The 18,886-nt window shown below is 35.7% G+C and overlaps 1 protein-coding gene across 4 annotated transcripts; it reads left to right on the top strand.

Moving 5' to 3' along the window:
- The first annotated feature begins 174 nt into the window (after positions 1-174).
- Positions 175-15,173, top strand: LOC146148560 (podocan-like). 4 transcript variants are annotated; one of them, XM_083386923.1, is made up of 9 exons: positions 175-1,219; positions 6,617-6,741; positions 6,980-7,123; positions 7,529-7,671; positions 7,994-8,196; positions 8,348-9,344; positions 10,378-10,624; positions 11,536-11,763; positions 11,907-15,173. In XM_083386923.1, exons 2-9 carry the CDS (start codon positions 6,625-6,627, stop codon positions 12,756-12,758), a joined length of 2,931 nt encoding a protein of 976 aa, XP_083243049.1. In that variant the 5' UTR covers positions 175-1,219; positions 6,617-6,624; the 3' UTR covers positions 12,759-15,173. The 4 variants fall into 4 exon arrangements, with proteins under 4 accessions (XP_083243049.1, XP_083243051.1, XP_083243050.1 ...); XM_083386925.1 differs by having other exon boundaries at positions 1,037-1,084; XM_083386924.1 differs by lacking the exon at positions 175-1,219 and adding an exon at positions 2,580-4,392.
- Positions 15,174-18,886: the final 3,713 nt, after the last annotated feature.

Raw genomic sequence — 18,886 nt, forward strand, 5'->3', positions numbered from 1 at the left:
AAGTAATGTAACTGTGTACTTAGTGGGTAGAGCCTGATGAACGCCATACGTAAAAATGCCCCTATGGAACGCATATCTGCTTATTCTTTGATTAACAAGAAAAAATGAACAGTTTCTATATCGCTAAAGTCACGTCTTAGCAATAAAGCCCAGGCTAGAAAAAGGAAAGACACAGTATGTCTAAAAATTAAAGGACTTTTGAAAGCATTAGCGGTTAAAATTGGTCAACAGCCACTCGATTTAAAGCAAAAGCAAAACAAACTCTTTAACATGTAGAGAAATCTCAGCTTGAAGCTTTCACCGTTGTTGGACATATGGAGTAACGTTTTTAAGTTTCAAACTGCAGCAACAGGAATGATGCTTAAGTGGCTACTTCTAGTTTACTTAATTGGCGTTTGCTGAAACTGTAGTGCCTTGTCCCATAACCATTCGACGTAGTGTACGACTGGTTGATATTTAGTACTTGGGTTTTATGTAAGTTATGTAAAGGTTGTACAACGACCGGTTTATGTAGTCTGCGATGTTGCTGACAGTTTATGTTGTTTTAATGCGATTGAGAAATTATGAAAGGGTTGCGTCTTGTTTTGTCAAATAATTCCGCTTTTTACATACAACGCTTGCTTTTCGCGATGCTGTTTATAACGGCAAGTTGTCAGGAGCTTTATGCTATGAGCTGGCCGATGAAATCATGTTTTAAGTCCTTAATTTCCATGTTTTATAACAAAGTTGGTTTACATCGCACAACAAACGTGTTATCCAGATATTTTACGCAATGCCTAACTACTTTAAACTTTGGTTCGTCATCTATAGCGTAACATACCATAGATGTGCAAAACACATGCGATTTTTTGACATGCCGGACTACTTTAACATATTGTATCGTACAGCACGTGTTTCTCTCGGTCTAAATGTTGGCGCGTTGTGGCATAATTGTAGGGTTTCCAGCTCTCTTGTCAGAAACCGTTTCGGCGACCACTTTTGGTATATCCATAAACGGGTCTGTCGTGCTTAGTTACGCATCGCTGGCTACCTGTTCTATGAGAATCCTGTCTGAGTGGTACATGCTTATACTGTTGCAGCACAGGTAATTGAAACGCAGTGGTTGATAATAGGTTATTGACTTCCCGGACGTCTTGGTTGTGATGAAAGGTTAAGTATAAACGTGACATTTTGTGTAGACTGCTAATTGTTCAGAACCAGACAAGTACGCTTGTTAGAGGTTAGACATATTTTGTTTTGTCAATGCAAATTTACCTCAAGTATCCCATTTAAAACTAAATTTTATTGTACTGTATGAGAAGGAATTTATTAAAATTAAATTAATTTTAGTTAATATCCGAATTTGTTTAATTATTTAAATATACGTGGTTCGATAATCACCTAACTTAATTTAAAGTGTCTTTTGATGAGGCAATAAAAAGGTTTCTTTGCTTATTCATCTATTGCTATAGTAAAGATCCCGAATAAAAGTTTATTTTATGCTGTGTTACGACCAACGTATGCCCGCCACCGTTCTATTGATTGCGTGCAGCTGTACAGCCATACTCAAAACTGTGTTAAGAGTAGAAAATTTCAATTGATCGTAGGCTAGTACATTCTGCATGTTGGGTTTATTGCACCGAAAATTTTTAGGTATGCCTTTTCGCATAACATTTGCAAAAAAATAAATTCTCGCAAACTTAGTAATTTTAGAGCAACTTTCGTTTATAGTAACTATAGCTAGAGCATTTCTAAACACTGACTAAATTAGGTCAAATCACATCTTTTTCGAAGGCTTTTATCTTATTGTCAATTTTATACCGGCGCTCACACGTGTAGGCAATAACGCCTGGCCTGGCATTGAACTTTGATGTTAGGTTTGATATAGTGTTGCAAACGGAGATGAGACCTATAGCGACCCAAAGTGTTAAGGTTTAATTTTGGATTGCCTATAAAAGGTCCCCATAGACAGCAACGCTTTGATTCATTCCATTGTGATTACTGCACTTTCGATAAACAGTTAAAGCAGTGATTCTCAACCGCGGCTCTCAACTGTACATTTTGCGGCTCTCTAACCGAGTGAAAAATTAGTTAGAAGTAGCAGAATTGCAACAAAGTAAGTAAGAGAAATCAAGAATTAATTAATTGTATCAGCGAGGATTCCGAGTACGAAGTACTAATGTTACCGGGTACTTCCATCCGGCTCTTTAAAATAATTTTGTGGTTTGTTACGTCACAATATATTTAGTCCTGATCGACAAGCTATGGCAAACAGTGTCAATTAGTTAGCCTAGGCTAGCGTAATGTATTTGATGTTTTCTTGTTGCTTTCTTAATATTTTTTAATTATATGCACTGTTGTTTTTTATGCGGCTCCTTGCAAACATTAGGTTTGAAATGCGGCTCTGGCTCTAAAAAAGGTTGAGAATCACTGAGTTAAAGAGTACAGTAAACAAAAAACGCGCAAGCACTATAAGTTTAACGAAAGACTCCACTGTTAAAGTATTCGTTAAGCAGCGAGGCGATGTGGTTTTGTAGACAAGGAGTTTTGTTTGGCTGCGGGCTGCCTTATACTTCAAAAGAGGCTGGGTAAATAATGGCTCGCAAACTAGGATAAAAGTCAGTTAGAAAGTAAAAAAGTTTCTTTTTTGTTTTAGGTTCATTTTATCTTTAAGCTATTGTTTAATTTAATGCATATAGCATAGAAATCTATCCTCTATTTGTGTGTTACTGGAGGGTTAGTAGCAAACTACTCTGGTCAGTATCATAGTATAGTCTTACCATTTCCTCTGCGACTCTTTGAAAGCAGAAACGGAAATGGCTAAACCCTGGTGCCTGCACCTTTCAAAAGCTATCGCCTGTGATTCATGTAACGTTGAAAAGCACGAGGTGTCCGCATAAACTGAATCACCCATATTAATATCTGACAGCGAAATACAACGTTTAGGGTTATGGATGTTAAACGTAACAGCTATGAGCATTGCTTGTGGCACTGAGGAAGTATTTAGGCTTTATTAAATATTAGGCAGTTGCTACGAAATGTAGTCAGTTGCTACGAAATGTAGTCTAGCATAATTACTAAGACAGTTACCCGGTTGCAAATCCCCTACGTGTGTCAATTATAAAGGTATTGGATTAAATACTTTAATCAGTTGCTTTGACATTTTTTGGTCGCTTCCAATCAATTGTTTGCTTACCACCGCTATAGGCTACGATCAAGAATGGGTGGCCTACCTCAACTCGCGAGTTTTTCACGGCTCTTATGTTCGTGTCGTACTTTAGTATTTTAGTAGCCTATGTATATTGTCGGTCCAGACATATTTTTTCTAATTTTTGCAGATAATAGCTAAATTATTTAACGAATCCGCTAGTACGAATTAGCGTCAATGTATCCTACTCAGTATTGTTAGTGTACAACATTTACAATAAATCTATAGCTGAGCAAAGTTAGTTGTTCGAGCCAGTGGTGGAAGTAAGCCAAACTACGTCGCCATAAAATAATTGTTGCAGGTACGCCGTACCGCTAAAAAAAGTTGTTTTTTTGCCATGTTTGTCCTGTTTTCAACAGCCATTTTCATCGTACACCCATAAAATAACATATAAATAAAATAAGTTGATTTGGCGTTTTAATGTATTTAAATTAAAGCATAGGAATTATGCACCGTAATTGTTTCTGGTTGGTCGGTGTTTGCAAGTTTCAAATACGATTAGTTTTCGTCATTCTCTGACTCAATACCTAAAATTCGATAGAATATTTTTCAAAAGGTATAATTGGACAGGTCAAAACGGCCCACCACTAAAGGCACCAAAATCGTTTCGGTCGAGATAATTAATTATAAATTTATCTAAATGAGATAAAAAATATTTGGTTTAAGTTTTTTCGTTTTATTCCAAATGTGGTATATTGTCTGGATTCCTGACGATTTCACAGACAGCTAGATGTAACCTCAGAAACAACCTCAATTGTCTTTTTTGTCTCGATACATTCCAGGTCATAGTGACGTGTATAAGGAAGTTGTTTATACAACATTCTAAAGTACTACAAAAAGCCCCGTTTAGAGGAATTGTTAAATAGTGATTGTTTTTTTAATCAATTACCCTGATCGTGCGAACAATACTATTTATTCCCCACGCCTCTTTTGGTTTTCTTTTAATTAAAGTTAATCTAATATCGCTAATTTTATAACAACTATTTGAAAATGGCGTAAAAGAAGTGTTTAATAATAGGATGAGCAGTAACTTAGTCACATTATCTAATGTGTGTCAAAATATTAAAACGTGTTTTTAGAACGTCTATCTTTTTAGATTTATTTCGAAAACTTTTAAACGTGCCTGCGTTCAGTCGTTTTAAAACAAACACGTGAAGCAAAAACAGATTTGACACAACTCAAAGCGTACAAACCAAGTAGCACAGGTGGAGAGCATGTACTAAAGTTTGCAATAAACCTTAGGATTACACTTTACCACGAAGTTATTTTTTAATGACCTGTTGTATATCGATTTTTCGTGTTGGGTATAACCTTAAACATTATAGTGTTAAAAAAGGATTCAACGCACTCAACAGGTGAATTTGTTCGACAAATTGGTGTGTGTTCAACTGTACAATAAACATTTTGAAAATATTATGTAAACTGTTAAATAAGGCTAAAATTGATATCACTAAACACGCACGCCCCAGCTTTCATACCTTAAAACGCAGATTGTAAGACTTACGAAACTTGATGTTTTCGGTCGAACTCGAGCAAAATGTACAAATGAATCGGGTCTAAATACATGTAAGAAGTTCCAAGAGTTAAAATAATCCGTTTTATAGGTTTAAATTGCTTTTATTTTATAGAGTAAACTTAAAAGATTACGTGACAAATTAAGCCTATATCGAGGTGACTTTGACAACCAAATTGTCAGCCATTTACCCAATAGCTCTATGGACGCAAAAAACTTCGCGTCAATCGCTAAAAAGTATTTAGTGTGTTTTTTTTATTTTTTTCAACCTTTAGGTTGGAAAGGTTCAATAGGGCGATTATTTTTTGACTTGTTAACCAAGTCAAAATTTTGTCAAAATTTCAAAAAGTCAAAATTGCACGTTAGGTCAAAATTTGTTAAAATTACTTCTAAAATGCGGATAAATCGTTTACAAAATTAAACGAACTATGCCGTTCACGTTTTATTAACGTTTTATCAAAAAATCATTAAAAATAGTTTTGATTTATATTAAATAACATTTAAACTGTATTATATCTCAATTAGAGCAATATACGCTATATGCGAGCCGACAGAATTAACCACCCAGACCGCAAGTTTACTCCAACTTCGTTTTTGCTTTATATAAGCGTGTTTCTATGATTTTTGCTATTTTTACCTTGTATTTTAACTGTTTTTACAAAATTTTTCTTAAATAAACATCGTATTGTTTTTATTTTTTTGATAGTAGTTGTCTTTTTGAAACGACAAAAATATTAACCACATTTCTAAGAGTTTTGCGTAAACTCGAAAAAATACCTGAATTGTGTTTAACCGGTAGTCAGTAAAACATCTAAAACGTGTGGTTACCGACGCCAAGACACTTATGCACTACAAAAAACAATAGGTTATTTAAATCAATGTATTTCTAATGGGTCAACAATTTGTCAAAATAAATAATTTTTAGGTCAAAACTTGTCAAAATTTTATTTTTTTAGGTCAAAAAATAATCGCCCTAGTGATTAGGAAACAATATGAGATTCGCGCAAAGCGTGAAGTCTGCATCAACGCCTAGCTTTTTGAGAGAGTTTGATTCCATGCGACCGGCCAATGATCGCATGGAAATTGTGTAACTAAAAATGCGATATATAATATAAGTAGGTTTTTAAATTCTCATTGTAATATTCATATTTGAAAGACGTAACAAATTGGCGCGTGGCGTGAAATATGCATTTGTTCAGTTGAAAACTACCATTAAGTCGTACCAAAGTACGCATGGGGCTACAAAAAACATGGAACAAGGTTATGTGTTTACAGTTTATGGTTAAATGTTAACTTATGACACTCATTCTCTTATTTTGCTTATTTACCTATATAACCTAGTACAGGGGTGGGGTGGCCAAAACGCGGCTCGCGAGCCGCATGCGGTTCTTGACCAAGTTTTTTGCGGCTCTTGCGTTCATGTTGCACTTATGATATCTTGGAAGGTGTCGATTTGGTTAGGCAAAGTTATTTTTATTTGCCGGTTCAGACTCCCTTACGGCCATGTTTTGTTAGTAACACTTTTAAAACATGATAAACTCAAAAAGTATGATTTTTGCACTTCGCAAAACAGCCATAAAGCTGTGAGTCAATGATTTTCAGGTTATTTGTTTAAATTATCCTGATAAATGACATTATATCGATAAATGTGCATTTTTTTTTCAATGTTCAACGAATGCGCCGAGTCTCATCTAAATTAAATATTTGTCTAGTTAACCGAATATAGGCAACCTTTTTCACGTTTCATGCGGGCGCTTTGTGAAAGTGAGCAATAAGAGTGATATTCTTTCGATGTGTGGATTTGGCTCTTTGCGGTTAACCAAGTAAGGAATGCGGCTCTTGTTGTCTGACTGGTTGGCCACCCCTGACCTAGTAAATTTGACTATGTAACCTAGTCCTATACCATGTTGTTTCAGGTAAATCTATGGTATGCCAATTCAAACGACTGAACTGTTTGGAAGTCTATGTGAACTGCATAAAAGTTTATCACAAAACCAGAAGATCACTTAACGACATGAGTTACATATTTCTTTTTGGAATGGTAAGTGGTTTTCCTAAATAAGCAATTTAAGGCTTACAAATATTTGTAGCGATATAATGTTTTATATCAAAATTCGTAACCCAAAAGCATTTTTGTGTCGCGTTTTACTAATTTACTTTAATCGTTGTTCTACGTATTCAATTACCGAAAATCGAACCTCGTTACTACGGTATTTTGAACTGCGATCGATGCTAAGCTTACATTACTGAAACCGCCATCTGCACAACTTCTGATTCAGTTTCTTACCCTCGTTGTGAATGGCATCGAATGCAGCTACAACTGCCTCGACAAATGTTTTTGCGTTATGGAGGCAAATCAAAAAATCACTGCAAATTGCACGGCGTTAAATTATTCATCCATCCCCCAACCAGAGGAACACCAGGTACGGTAAAGTAACACTTTACGACTTTGTTTTTTTACAAATAATCCTTTAAAATGTTTTGTAAACAAAGGCAAATCCAAACCACATAAGTTTAAGTCAAGTCGTAAATTCATTGGTTACCCAAGTAAATCCCAAGTCAAGTCATATACATAACAAATAAATGCTAACTAATAAAATTATTAAATTCATTCAATTCGAAGCAAAACTTCGCGTAATAAAAACTATCAACAAAAAATAGCAAGCATTTATTTAAAGTCTAAAAGTTGAAGAAAATTATTTTTTTTCGTACTTAAAACACTTAATTAATTTGCCTAAATGACCCAATTTTAAGTCATTTGAAAACAGTGCCTTAAGTTGAGTCATTACAATAACTAAGTTTTTTATTAACGTTATTTGCTTATTTAGGTAAATATTTTGATTATGAACTTCAACAAATTGTCATTTGTTAAACGGGACGCTTTTATGCGCTACACTTTACTTGAAGATGTAAGACTGGTAGGAAATAAAATCAACATCATAGAAAAAGAGGCTTTCATTGGTTTGGGAAGGTAAGTTTGTATATAGTCATCACTCAACACATGCAGAGTAGCAATGCCATTAAGTGATGGTGGGACAGAACGAAAACACTAAAGATCTTTCCAGATTTTTGTTGATGATGTATTATCTAAATAATGATATATTTATCTAATTTTTTTTTGATTTGTTATCTAAATTTAGTATTAAAGTTTGTTGCGTTTTATTAAAGAAAATCATTAAAAGAAAAATAACTTTTACCAACCTAAAAATTCCTTTCACTCTCTATTTGATCTATAGCACTGCTTGTGAAACACCTTGTGTTGTAACATTCTACAATCGACGTGTGTTTTAAAGGTCTCATCTTAGACGCTTAGATCTATCAAGAAACTTTTTGGTGAAAATTCCGTTAAAGGAGCTGAAACGTATATCACACAGTTTGGAGTTTTTATCTCTCTCGTATAATCGTCTTCGTTTCTTTCCCGCTGCTATGGCAGAAATGACAAGTTTAAAGGAACTCGACGTGTCACGAAACTCGTTTATTTCTACAATGCCTGCAGGTAACCGATTTATTTGATTTCATTCGATAAAAAAACTATTTTAGTTGTTTAAATCGAATATTGAATATATGTGGTTAGAAAAATGTTTTTGCCATTAGTCAAAATTAACATTCTGTATTTAAAAGATTTCAGTTTCCTATTTGTATTGCAGCGTCTTTTCCTTCATCCATGAACAGCCTAAACATTGCCTTTACAGCTATTCGGAAATTTACTAGAGCTGATTTTAACAGCCTTTATAACCTCAAAAGACTTGTTATGAGCGACAACCTTGCATCAGGGGCTGTCCAGTTTGAACAGGGAACATTTGACGTGCTTTCAAATCTGGAATATCTGGATTTGTCTCGTTGTTTTTGTCGCCAACTTCCTCCTAACAGTTTTGTACGATTGGGAAACCTTAGCACCTTGCTACTGCAATCTACGTATCTAAGCGCACTACCTGATTTCGGTCATAAGGTTTCGCCGAGAATGAAAGACAAAAACTACAACCAAAGTTTAAACTTGTTAAAACACCACCCTGAGCCCCCTCTTGACGGAGATGATACAGTTATATTACGGAAAAGATCTGTTCGAAGTTTAAATCAGACTATTGATTTTGCATTAGATGGCGTAGGTCAACCTGACACGCCAACGTACCAATGGTATAATCACTACCTTTTACATCTCGATGTATCGCACAATCATAATATGAAGATTCCGACCCAATTTCAAACAACCCGACCTTTGTTTCCGCCATCACTAGTGAGCATCGACGCAGGTTACACGTCAATTCGTAGGTTAACCGTTCACTCGTTGGCTAATTTAAACAGTATGGAAAACCTAGACCTATCGTCAAGTCGTTTAAACACCATTGCAGATGGAGCTTTTAGTCGCTTAGTCAATCTGCGTTCAGTTTCTTTGTCAAAAAACCCTTTAGAGAAAATCCCTGAACTACCTATATCTGTGCAAGTCGTGAATATGACAAGGACGAGGATGAAACTTGTGACAGCTAACTTCCTACGTAACCTCACTAAATTAGTTTCGCTGGATCTGAGTCATGGAAACGTACGTCAAATGGAAAATGAATCGCTGCTCACCCTTTCCAACCTTCGCGTTTTAAATTTGACTGACAACGACCTGCAAGAGCTGAATGACTTAACACTGCGGATTGGGTATGCATTTTCCTAATATAATTTTTGTCACAGAATAACAAATACGTTTTTAAACCATGGGCTCTAGCAAGATCCTGAGATTAAAACAATTCGTTTGGTAACGTTAAAAATAACTTAACAATATTTATCTTTTTACGTACTTACACAATTATGTGTTTAATCTAATAACAGTGTATTGTATTTGTCATAAATAACATTGAGATCCCACAGGCTACGCCCGCAGCATGGGATGTGGTTTGTTGGCATGTCAGGCCGTTTTAACTATACATATTAAGCAAATGTCGATCAAAAAATAGACATTTTTCGCATTTTGAAACGACTACTGTGGTTTACGTTATCAAGTGATGCCAGCCACACAAAGGAAGATATTCAGAATTTATTTATGATCAATAAATCCTAAATATTATGCACTTTGTTTTCACTATCTCAGGTTTCATTTTTGAAAAGTGCAACTCTCAGCTTGTTTCGCATCAACTTGGTTTGCCATTTTTTAGGTAGTGAATAAAAGGCCAACTTACACTCTTACGTAGAAACAAATACTTTAAGCACCATCTTAGCAAGACAAGGTTAAGAGTTTGCGAGACTGTTTTTGAGGGTCTTTCACTTTAAATATTTCAAAGAGCTATTCTTGACACAAACCTTTTTGATCAAACGAAGCCTGTTCCGCAGAGTGCTATACTGTGCCTACTCAATTACAACTAATAATTGTGGGCAAACAGTGGTATACTTGTCACTTGTGGTAAGGACGAAATCGAAGTTATACGGATAATAAGTCCACACGTAAAAATATGACTAATTATCTGAAAACTTTTTGCACCTTTAAACATTTTGCACCTTAAAATATAGCTAATAAATTGAAACCGGTTTAAATCGGTTTTCAGAACAGAACAAATTATTATTGTATTAGTGCTTTCGCACTAAAAAATGGGCTAGCATGCCGACAAATCAGCCTGATTATAGTTGCACCCCTTCATTTCCGGGTAATTTTAGTAAAAAAGTGTTTCACAGTGTAGATCAATTGCTTTTTTAACAGGAAGAACAATCACAACTCGTCTCTTTTGATTGCCGACTTGTCCAACAACGCAATATCAATATCTGCTTACGTTAAAGCGTTTATTTCCCACTCAAAACTGGAGTCCTTATATTTACAAGGAAACAAGCTGCAGGAAATTAGTGAACAAACCTTACGAGGTTTGTTTAACGTAAAGTTTTTGGATCTTTCCACAAACATGCTGGTCACCGTTGCACCAAATGCTTTTCACGATCTACGAAATATCGAGGTAGGTGGTTATAAAGTAACTTAGATGAGATCATACCAAACCCGTGAAAATAGATATGTCCTCATACAACGAAATAATTAACTAATTCGTTTTTTTAATAATGTTGTATTGAATGACTTAAGTCTATGATAAACTTAACTCATTGTTTTCAAATGACTTGACTTAACTTAAGACTTTTTAGCAAATTATAGCCTACAACCAATTAATTAACTAATTTGTCTTTTCACTAATAGACTGTGACAATAAACAATAGCATGCACACCGCAAAATGTAAACATCATATTCTGTAATGATTTGGCTTTACACTTCATGGTAGTTTGGAATCTACCAATGAGTATAGAATACCCGAAAACCCGAGTGTGCCCGAGTCAGGAAGTAGTATTTTATAAAGTGTGACTACAGTATACACCACTTGTTTGGAAAAAGTTACAAACAAAAAAAACGCAGACACCTACTTTTAAAAGATTGTAAATACCAATATTGTTTAGCTATTTAGCATAGAGATTCGACCCGTTTGAAGATTCAATTTTAGGATAGTTTCTGGTACAACGTTTTTTTAGAACCTGGTTTGACTCGGTTTCAGCTTAAAACAATTTAAATGTTTCAGTTAAGCTCTAGTTAGATCAGTGCATGCGTCTAATGCCTTTAAATGTTTTTTTATAATGGGGTACGGCTGGAACGAATTACTGTGTCACGCTATGATCCCATACTCAAGTAGCCCATGTTAACAAAGCTAAAGTTTATTGCACTAAAATAGGATACGTCTCAAAAGGCGTTTTCTATTTCTACCGACTCTATTATCAATTTTTTCGTAAATTGCTTCCGTAGCGTTTTTATTCCGGGTACATTTACTATAGCTAATCCGAGAAGTTTTGGTAGTGCATTGAAAAAAAGCTTTAACATCTTAACAGGAACTTCGACTGGGTGGCAACCAGCTAGAGATTCTATTCGAGGGAATGTTCCGCTATTCAAACCAGCTTCGTCATCTCGATGTTTCTAAAAACCGCCTCATTGACATTCACGAACAGAGTCTACCTTCCTTAATTACAGTCGACTTCTGTCACAACAACATGACTGAGTTTCCCATGTTACACGCTCCAAAACTAGTCAACTTGGATGCTTCTGAAAACATGATAGCGGTAAGCAATACTGTGATCATAAATTAGTACATGGCATCCCCGTGAAATGTAATGGTGATGCCTTTATTACTTATTCGTAAGAAAATTTCAGATGTCAAGCTTTATGTATGCTAAAATATGGTAACATTGCTCATCGTTTTCAGAGTGTAAGCCGTCGTGCAATAGGTGGTATTCCACAACTACAGTGGCTTAGTCTCAGTTACAACGAGAACTTATCGATAAGAAATTTTTCATCCATTGACAATGCCCGGCGGTTGGAAGTGCTTAAGTTGGTTGGCTGTAACGTACAAGGTTTTATTGACGTATTTATGCCTTCTCTCAAAGTCTTGTTACTCTCAAGAAACAGCATTGATCAGGTCACCTCTACGATTGACAAATACCTTCCGAATATTGAACAGGTAGATTTGTCGTACAACGAACTTTCTACCGTATCACCGACCGCCTTTAATACATCAAAAACACTTTCATCGCTGGATTTAAAAGGTAACAACTTTCGTTGCGATTGCGAAATGTTTCCCATGGTGGAATGGATTAAGTTTCAACTTGATCATCAACTAGTGGATGTAGTTGGAGCTAGGGGGTATTTATGCGAGACTCCGCCATCGTTGTATGCAGAGATGTTGGTTCAGACAGTTAGCCAACTGGACTGCGGCACACCCACTCCACCGAAGCCATTGTCTACTAGTACGCTGGTGGTTGAAATTGTTCTCGGTCTAATAACAGCCATAGCTATAACTGTCTCTATTGTAACTGCTTGCTATTGTCGTCGAAGGGCACCATCACAACACTCGTCACTTTCCTCTGTAAACGAAAACTCTGAATCTGAGATACAATCCCCAAGACTCTGTTGCGAATGGTTAGCTGGGCGCCTAATGGGCAAAGGTCGATTCATCCGCTCTCGTCGACGGGTGTTCTCAAATGATGAGGGTCGTGATCTAATGAGCACAACTCCACTTGCCACTCCGACAGAGACAGAGGCGCCAGTCGAACTGTAATAACACACGCGGCACCGACAACTGCGCACAAGTTATGAAAATAACATTACATATTTAATCGGAGTTTTTTTGCTCATTCTCAGTATTGTTTTTTGCCACTGTGCTCGACTATTTAGCATAGGGGAGTCCGCGGACGACTTGTAGAGATTTTCTCTATGTTTCAAACTTTTGTGTTAAAATGCATGCGTATACAAATTTTGCTTTACAAAAAACATCAATTCTCCGCCAACAAATAGTATAGGATTATTGTTCCTTTAAATAAATCAGACATGTTTGCCAAACAACCCATCTGGGGCAATCAACTGTTCTAATTTACATTTCATCGAGGAAAGTTCTAACATGCTCCGAATAATATAAGGACAAATGACTTGTGCCGTAAAACACATTTCGACAATTGCCAAACAGCCAACTTGATCCGTTACATTGATCCATGTTCTGCATTACTTTTTTGTTTATTTGATATGGTCCAACCATTTATATATGTCCTGGAACTATACCAAATATCTTAAAATTCCTAACACTTTGCCGGGTATAGGCCACTTTTTCTTGACCACATTAAATAAAATGCCAGTCATATAACCTACTGCACAAAATACTAATTTAATTTCTCAAAATTTAAGTCTCTGCCAGCTCCACCTTCAAACATTTAATATCGGAACGTAATTAAACCATTGCACGTAAAGGTAAAGAATGTGCTTTGTTGTTGCACTGCCTTTTTCAATTGTTTAAACACACTTGACCTGCTTAGTGAAAATGGGTCGCAACAGCATTATCTGGGCCCTGGGGGATCGCAAAGAAAAATAAATAAACCAAAATAAACTAAAAATTTAGCAGTAGAAAGAGAAAAGTCACCAAAGGCATTAACAATTCTATTTATGACATTTGAATTAGTGAACTAAATCGTGTTTGTGACGTAAAAATTACGCATTTTTCAATCAATAAAAGAAAAAAAGTGCAAATAACTTTAGCCAATTAGACTTTTTTAAAACAAAATAAACAGTGCCATTTTTTCAACCTCTAAACCAGGGAGTCGAACCGGAACCGAACCGGAACTTTATGAACCGGTTTTGGGTCAATTTTTTCCGAACCGTAACCGAACCTGAACCGGTTTTTATACGATTTTAAGGAGCCGAACCGGAACTGAACCCAATAATTTGAAAGTACCTGAACCTGTAAACAAAAGCGGTTCGCTACAGCATCACGTCACAACTTATATTTTACCGAGTCAGTTACGCAATGTTCGAAATTTTATGAAAAAAATATGAATATTGAATAAAAAAATCGTTCATTTTTTATTTTTTAAATATTTCAATATTGAGTTGCTGTTTTTTTAATAAGTCACGGAACTTAGATTAAATGACTTACAATTCAAAGATTATTCTCTACATTTATCGACCCACATTTTGAGATTTAACGCAAATTATATTGTATCTGAACCGGAACTTTATGAACCGGTTTTGAAATAACGATGTTCGAACCGGAGCTGAACCGGAACTTTTAAATTACTCCGAACCGAAACCGGAACTGAACCGGATTCCGAAAAAATCCTTGAACCCGAACCGAACCTGAACGGGAAAGGTCAAACGGTTCGACTCCCTGCTCTAAACCCGTTTTATGATACTAGATAAAGCTCTCTAATTCACACACAATAAATTCGATGTAACAATATTTTTCCTCACTTATATGTTATTGTGAAAGGCAATTTTTGATAGTTACGTCATAAGCGCGCATTGCATTATTCTTCACGCAAATTGAGGCTTAGAGAGTTATATTTAGTTAAATGTTTATACCTTTGACATAAATCAGGACATTTTTTCGAAATTTTAACACAATCTTCATACAATTGTGAGCACTATTAATACTATAATTAACTGAGTTTAAAGAAATGTGGGGTCGCGTAGGTTTTTAAAAAAAAATGAAAAAGTGTCAAAAAAGTTGGGAAGGACAAAAAAGTTGGGAACCACTGATCTAAATTATGTCAACGCCCATTATATCGGAAACGCCTTGTTGAATGTATTCGACGCACGTGGTCTCCTAGTCTCCCCTATATAGTTTACAATTAAAGACGTTTCCTTCAATTTGCCAACTTTTAAAATACTGTGTATGTCTTTGTAAGTGCAGTACGACATGTATAAGGACAAATTGGTGGTACGACTGATGTACCACAATACGCTCTTTTGATTAAAGCTTTGGTTCTAACTACCAAGGCTACTACTATTTAAAGTCAGTTTATTCGCCTCGTTTTTCTATTTTTATACTGCACGATTATCGTGGTTGATAAATACTGGGGATTGTTGTTTGTTTTTGTTTTCTAAAATTACGTTGGATGTGCGTTTGATATTCGAGGTTGCAAACGTTATTTTTCCCTCTTTGCGAGTATTATTTATTGCTTCGCCTTGCATAAATGCTGCTATCGAGAAATAGTGTCTACTTGATTCTTTGGTAAAAAAAATTAATTTGGATAAAAATTATTTCAAACCAAGAAAGGTCCATACCTAATACTAAAATTAACAATAAATGCCAGCAGTAATGGTTAATGTCTACGCACCGATTAAGTACGACCCAAAGTTTATCGCCAACTTATTTGCCTTAGCTTTTCCAATCCTGATAATTATGGGAACATCAATTTAGTAGGTTAGTAACCAAAACAGAAGTAAAAAACATCGCTATCGAAAAGCACGCGAAAGCCTGGTGCAATTTATTAAGTTACAATCTTACAGACATGATGTTGAAAATGAATAAAGAGTTATTCGAAACGTTCAAAATGATACCTACTTCTGTATGGGTTTTGATATTCTCATTACGTCTTACGGATATCGTTTGGCACAAATTGACAACCGTTAAAAAGTTCTCGCTCGTAGATTTTTTTGTGATTGGTGGAACTCTTCTTTAAAACGTTAAAACTGTAGCCTAGACTTAGTTGTCGGTAGGCTATAATGCCCGATCATAATATAGTGACACTAGGGCAGTGTTTCTCAACCTTTTTCACCCTAGGGCGCACTCGTAAACCTTTCAAAACGCGGCGGCGCACCTGACGAGCGAGTCGACTGCTAACTTTGTTTGGATATTTTGTTTTTTGCTGGCAGTTGTTATCACATCAGGCTCCTAATTTTATTATCTATAAAGAAGCCTACGGAGTCGGTTTAAAATAACCCGACTCCAACTCTCGAGTTCGACTCGGACCAAATGTGCAATTTCGTCAAATTCTGAGTCCGGCTGCCACTCTACAGCCTTTATTTCACCCATGTACGCAACTAAATTAAAGTGGATTTTCAACTATCCCCTCATAGGGGTGTCATATATCTCATCCACCCACAAACCATTGCTGGAAAATATCCATCATATGCTATTCCGCCTTTTCAATTTGCAGTTGGCGGCATTATTAGTTTTAAAATTGTTACTGCGCACGTCGGACTCGGGACTCGGGACTCAGGCAGTCCGACTTTAGCAAAACAAATCGACTACGGTACGTAGAGTCCCAAATCTGACTCCGAGCCCTGCTTTAAAATACGATGTGCTTAATAAGACAGGCCTAAATAAAAAGAAAAAAAATTAAAATAGGCCTTTTATGTTGTAAATTATAAAAACACACGGTATGTTAGTTAGTTCGATGGAAACACAGAATAAGGCCTGAAAGCAACAACATCTAACTCGGAATAAGTCCCAAATTTAACGGAATAAGACCTAAATGGACAAAATAACGCCCAAAACAGTAAAAGCAGGGTGTGGCCTGGGACGGTTAAGGAACATCTTCTTGGCATCGGCCGTTTTGGTGTCGACGTTTGGGTGCCCTAGTTTAAAATGCCGTTAGGGCCCGCTGTTTTGGCACTGCATTGGTTGCCTCTGTTTGGGGTTAGGCGCGAGTAATGGGTAGAATAAAAATTTGGTCTATGCTTCAAATTATTAGGGGAATTAGTGTTGAAGTTATGGGTGGAGTTTGGGGTTAAGTAAAAGGTTTTAAAGGCCTTATTCTTGCAATTTAGGCCCTATTCGGACGAATTTAGGTCTTATTTTGATTTAAACGTTATTACGAGTATTAGGTATTAGTCCTATTTTGGTCTTATTCCGAACTGTTTTTTATACCGAAGTTGATGTTGTTTTAATTGCGGTCTTATGGCGAAAGCCCCGCTAGATACATGTTGCAATAGTTCCTCTTTCTTTGTTAGCGAAAAGCCAACATCAACCATTGGAACTTCAATAGGGGCTACGAATCCAGTCATATTGCTCAGTGTTTATTCACAGAAAATAGCGACTAGAGTTTATTTACAAACATAGTCCTTTATTAAAAAAGATAAATCTGAATGGTCATCTTTGATTAAAGAATCATCTCCAAATACCCTAATTTAACTTTCCTTCTCCAAATCCCTATTTTTTTGAAAAAGCTTTAATTTTATCTGTGGATGAGTGTTTTCAATTTGATTCTGCATTGACAATTTTAAACTATTCAAATATGTCATTTAAATTTATAACTGGATATATGTCATTTAAATTTTTAACTTTGAATTCCAGAATTGACCAACGCCATAATAAAACCCAATACATTTTCGGTATAAGATCCAAGTGACCTAGATAACATCCTCATCCGCAGGAAATGGATATAAAACGATTAGGCGCCGCCACCGCCTTATAAGGGCCATGTTTTTTTAAACGGCGGTGTTTGCGGACGCTGTTTTGAAACTGGACTGTTGGTCCGATAGGGGTTTGGTTATGTTATCTATTGGTCCTTTTTCGATCTTATTCCGAACTGTGTTTTATTCCGATGTTGATGTTATTCTAATTTTGGTCTTATTGCTGGAATCCACTTTTAGTCGCAAATTCTAAAATAATACAGAATTTTTGTAACATTTTTTCCGATTTTCTCGCGGCGCACCTGGCAACATTCCGCGGCGCACCGGTTGAGAAACGCTGCATTAGGGGTTGGAACTAATTCAGCAACTCGCAGCAGAGACGGGGATGCAAGCTTTTTGCACAAAGTGCACACTGAAATGTGCACCAATTTTGTTTTTTACCATGTGCTTATTCTGACCAAAAGTGCCCAGCACATTTGGACGTGCACATTTTGTCGCACGTTGTGCAATGTGCACAAGTCACCTGATTTTTCGGTGGAACAGAAAGTGTTTAAACTGATAATATAGTAGAAGAACAACGAAAATATTAAATTCTCGTAGATGTAGGTCAGGCGGATAAGTGTAGACATTGAAATTTGATAATTTGTGGATGAGGGAGGCTGCGAGAGTTTTTATGTTTACTTCCAAGCATTGTAAACAACATTTTCTTATTTTCTGTAACCTAATAAGTATAAGCGCGTTATGTCCATTTGCATTGTAACATTATCTTAATTAACACATTGTGTGCAACACACTATACGGTCTTTGAATATTCTAAAGTCGTGTGTAAGTCAGTCCATGTCAGTCATTCAGATAAGAGTTATACCTTCTATAGTTAGTTAGAGATGATATCTTAAAGAGCCACTTTTTGAATTCAGAGCCTAACAGATTTACTTATATTTTTTTTGTCTCCCACATTCTGTGCAAAATTGTTAAAATTCCAGCCTATTACAGCATCTGAGGAGCAATTATTTTCCGTTTTAAAATCAATGCTTTGAATAAACAGAAATTTTGCAGACTCAACATTGTTTTCATGAAATTGGTCTATTAGATGCATTATACATATTTTTGTTGTATTTTGGAAGTGACACAAGTGTTTCGTCCGTTGTTCGTATATTTATTTATGTTAGTGTATTTACAGATTAAAATGATTTAATGCTCAGAAAATAATGTCATATTTTGTTTTATATTTTAAACTCTTGAAGACACAACACGCTATTTTAAATAATTCCGAGGCAGAAATAGGCCCTCTTAACAAAAAAAATCTAAATTTTTAAATTTTAACTAAAAGCGTCAAAACTTAAAGCAGGGTTCAATGGGTAGATGAGGGGGAGAAAAATAAAAAACAATTTTTAAACGTGAAAAAAAAACACTGTGAAAAGAAAGGTATCAATCAAATTTTGGTTAACAATCAAACAATAACTGACCAATATATGGCCTGCTTTACAAGCAATAAAAATCAACAAAACAAAAACCTATTAAACAAAAGCACAATCGCTTAAAAAAGATAAAAAACTAGAT

Source organism: Ascidiella aspersa, chromosome 4 (assembly GCF_963924565.1).
Source record: "Ascidiella aspersa chromosome 4, kaAscAspe10.2, whole genome shotgun sequence".
Lineage (NCBI taxonomy): Eukaryota > Metazoa > Chordata > Ascidiacea > Phlebobranchia > Ascidiidae > Ascidiella > Ascidiella aspersa.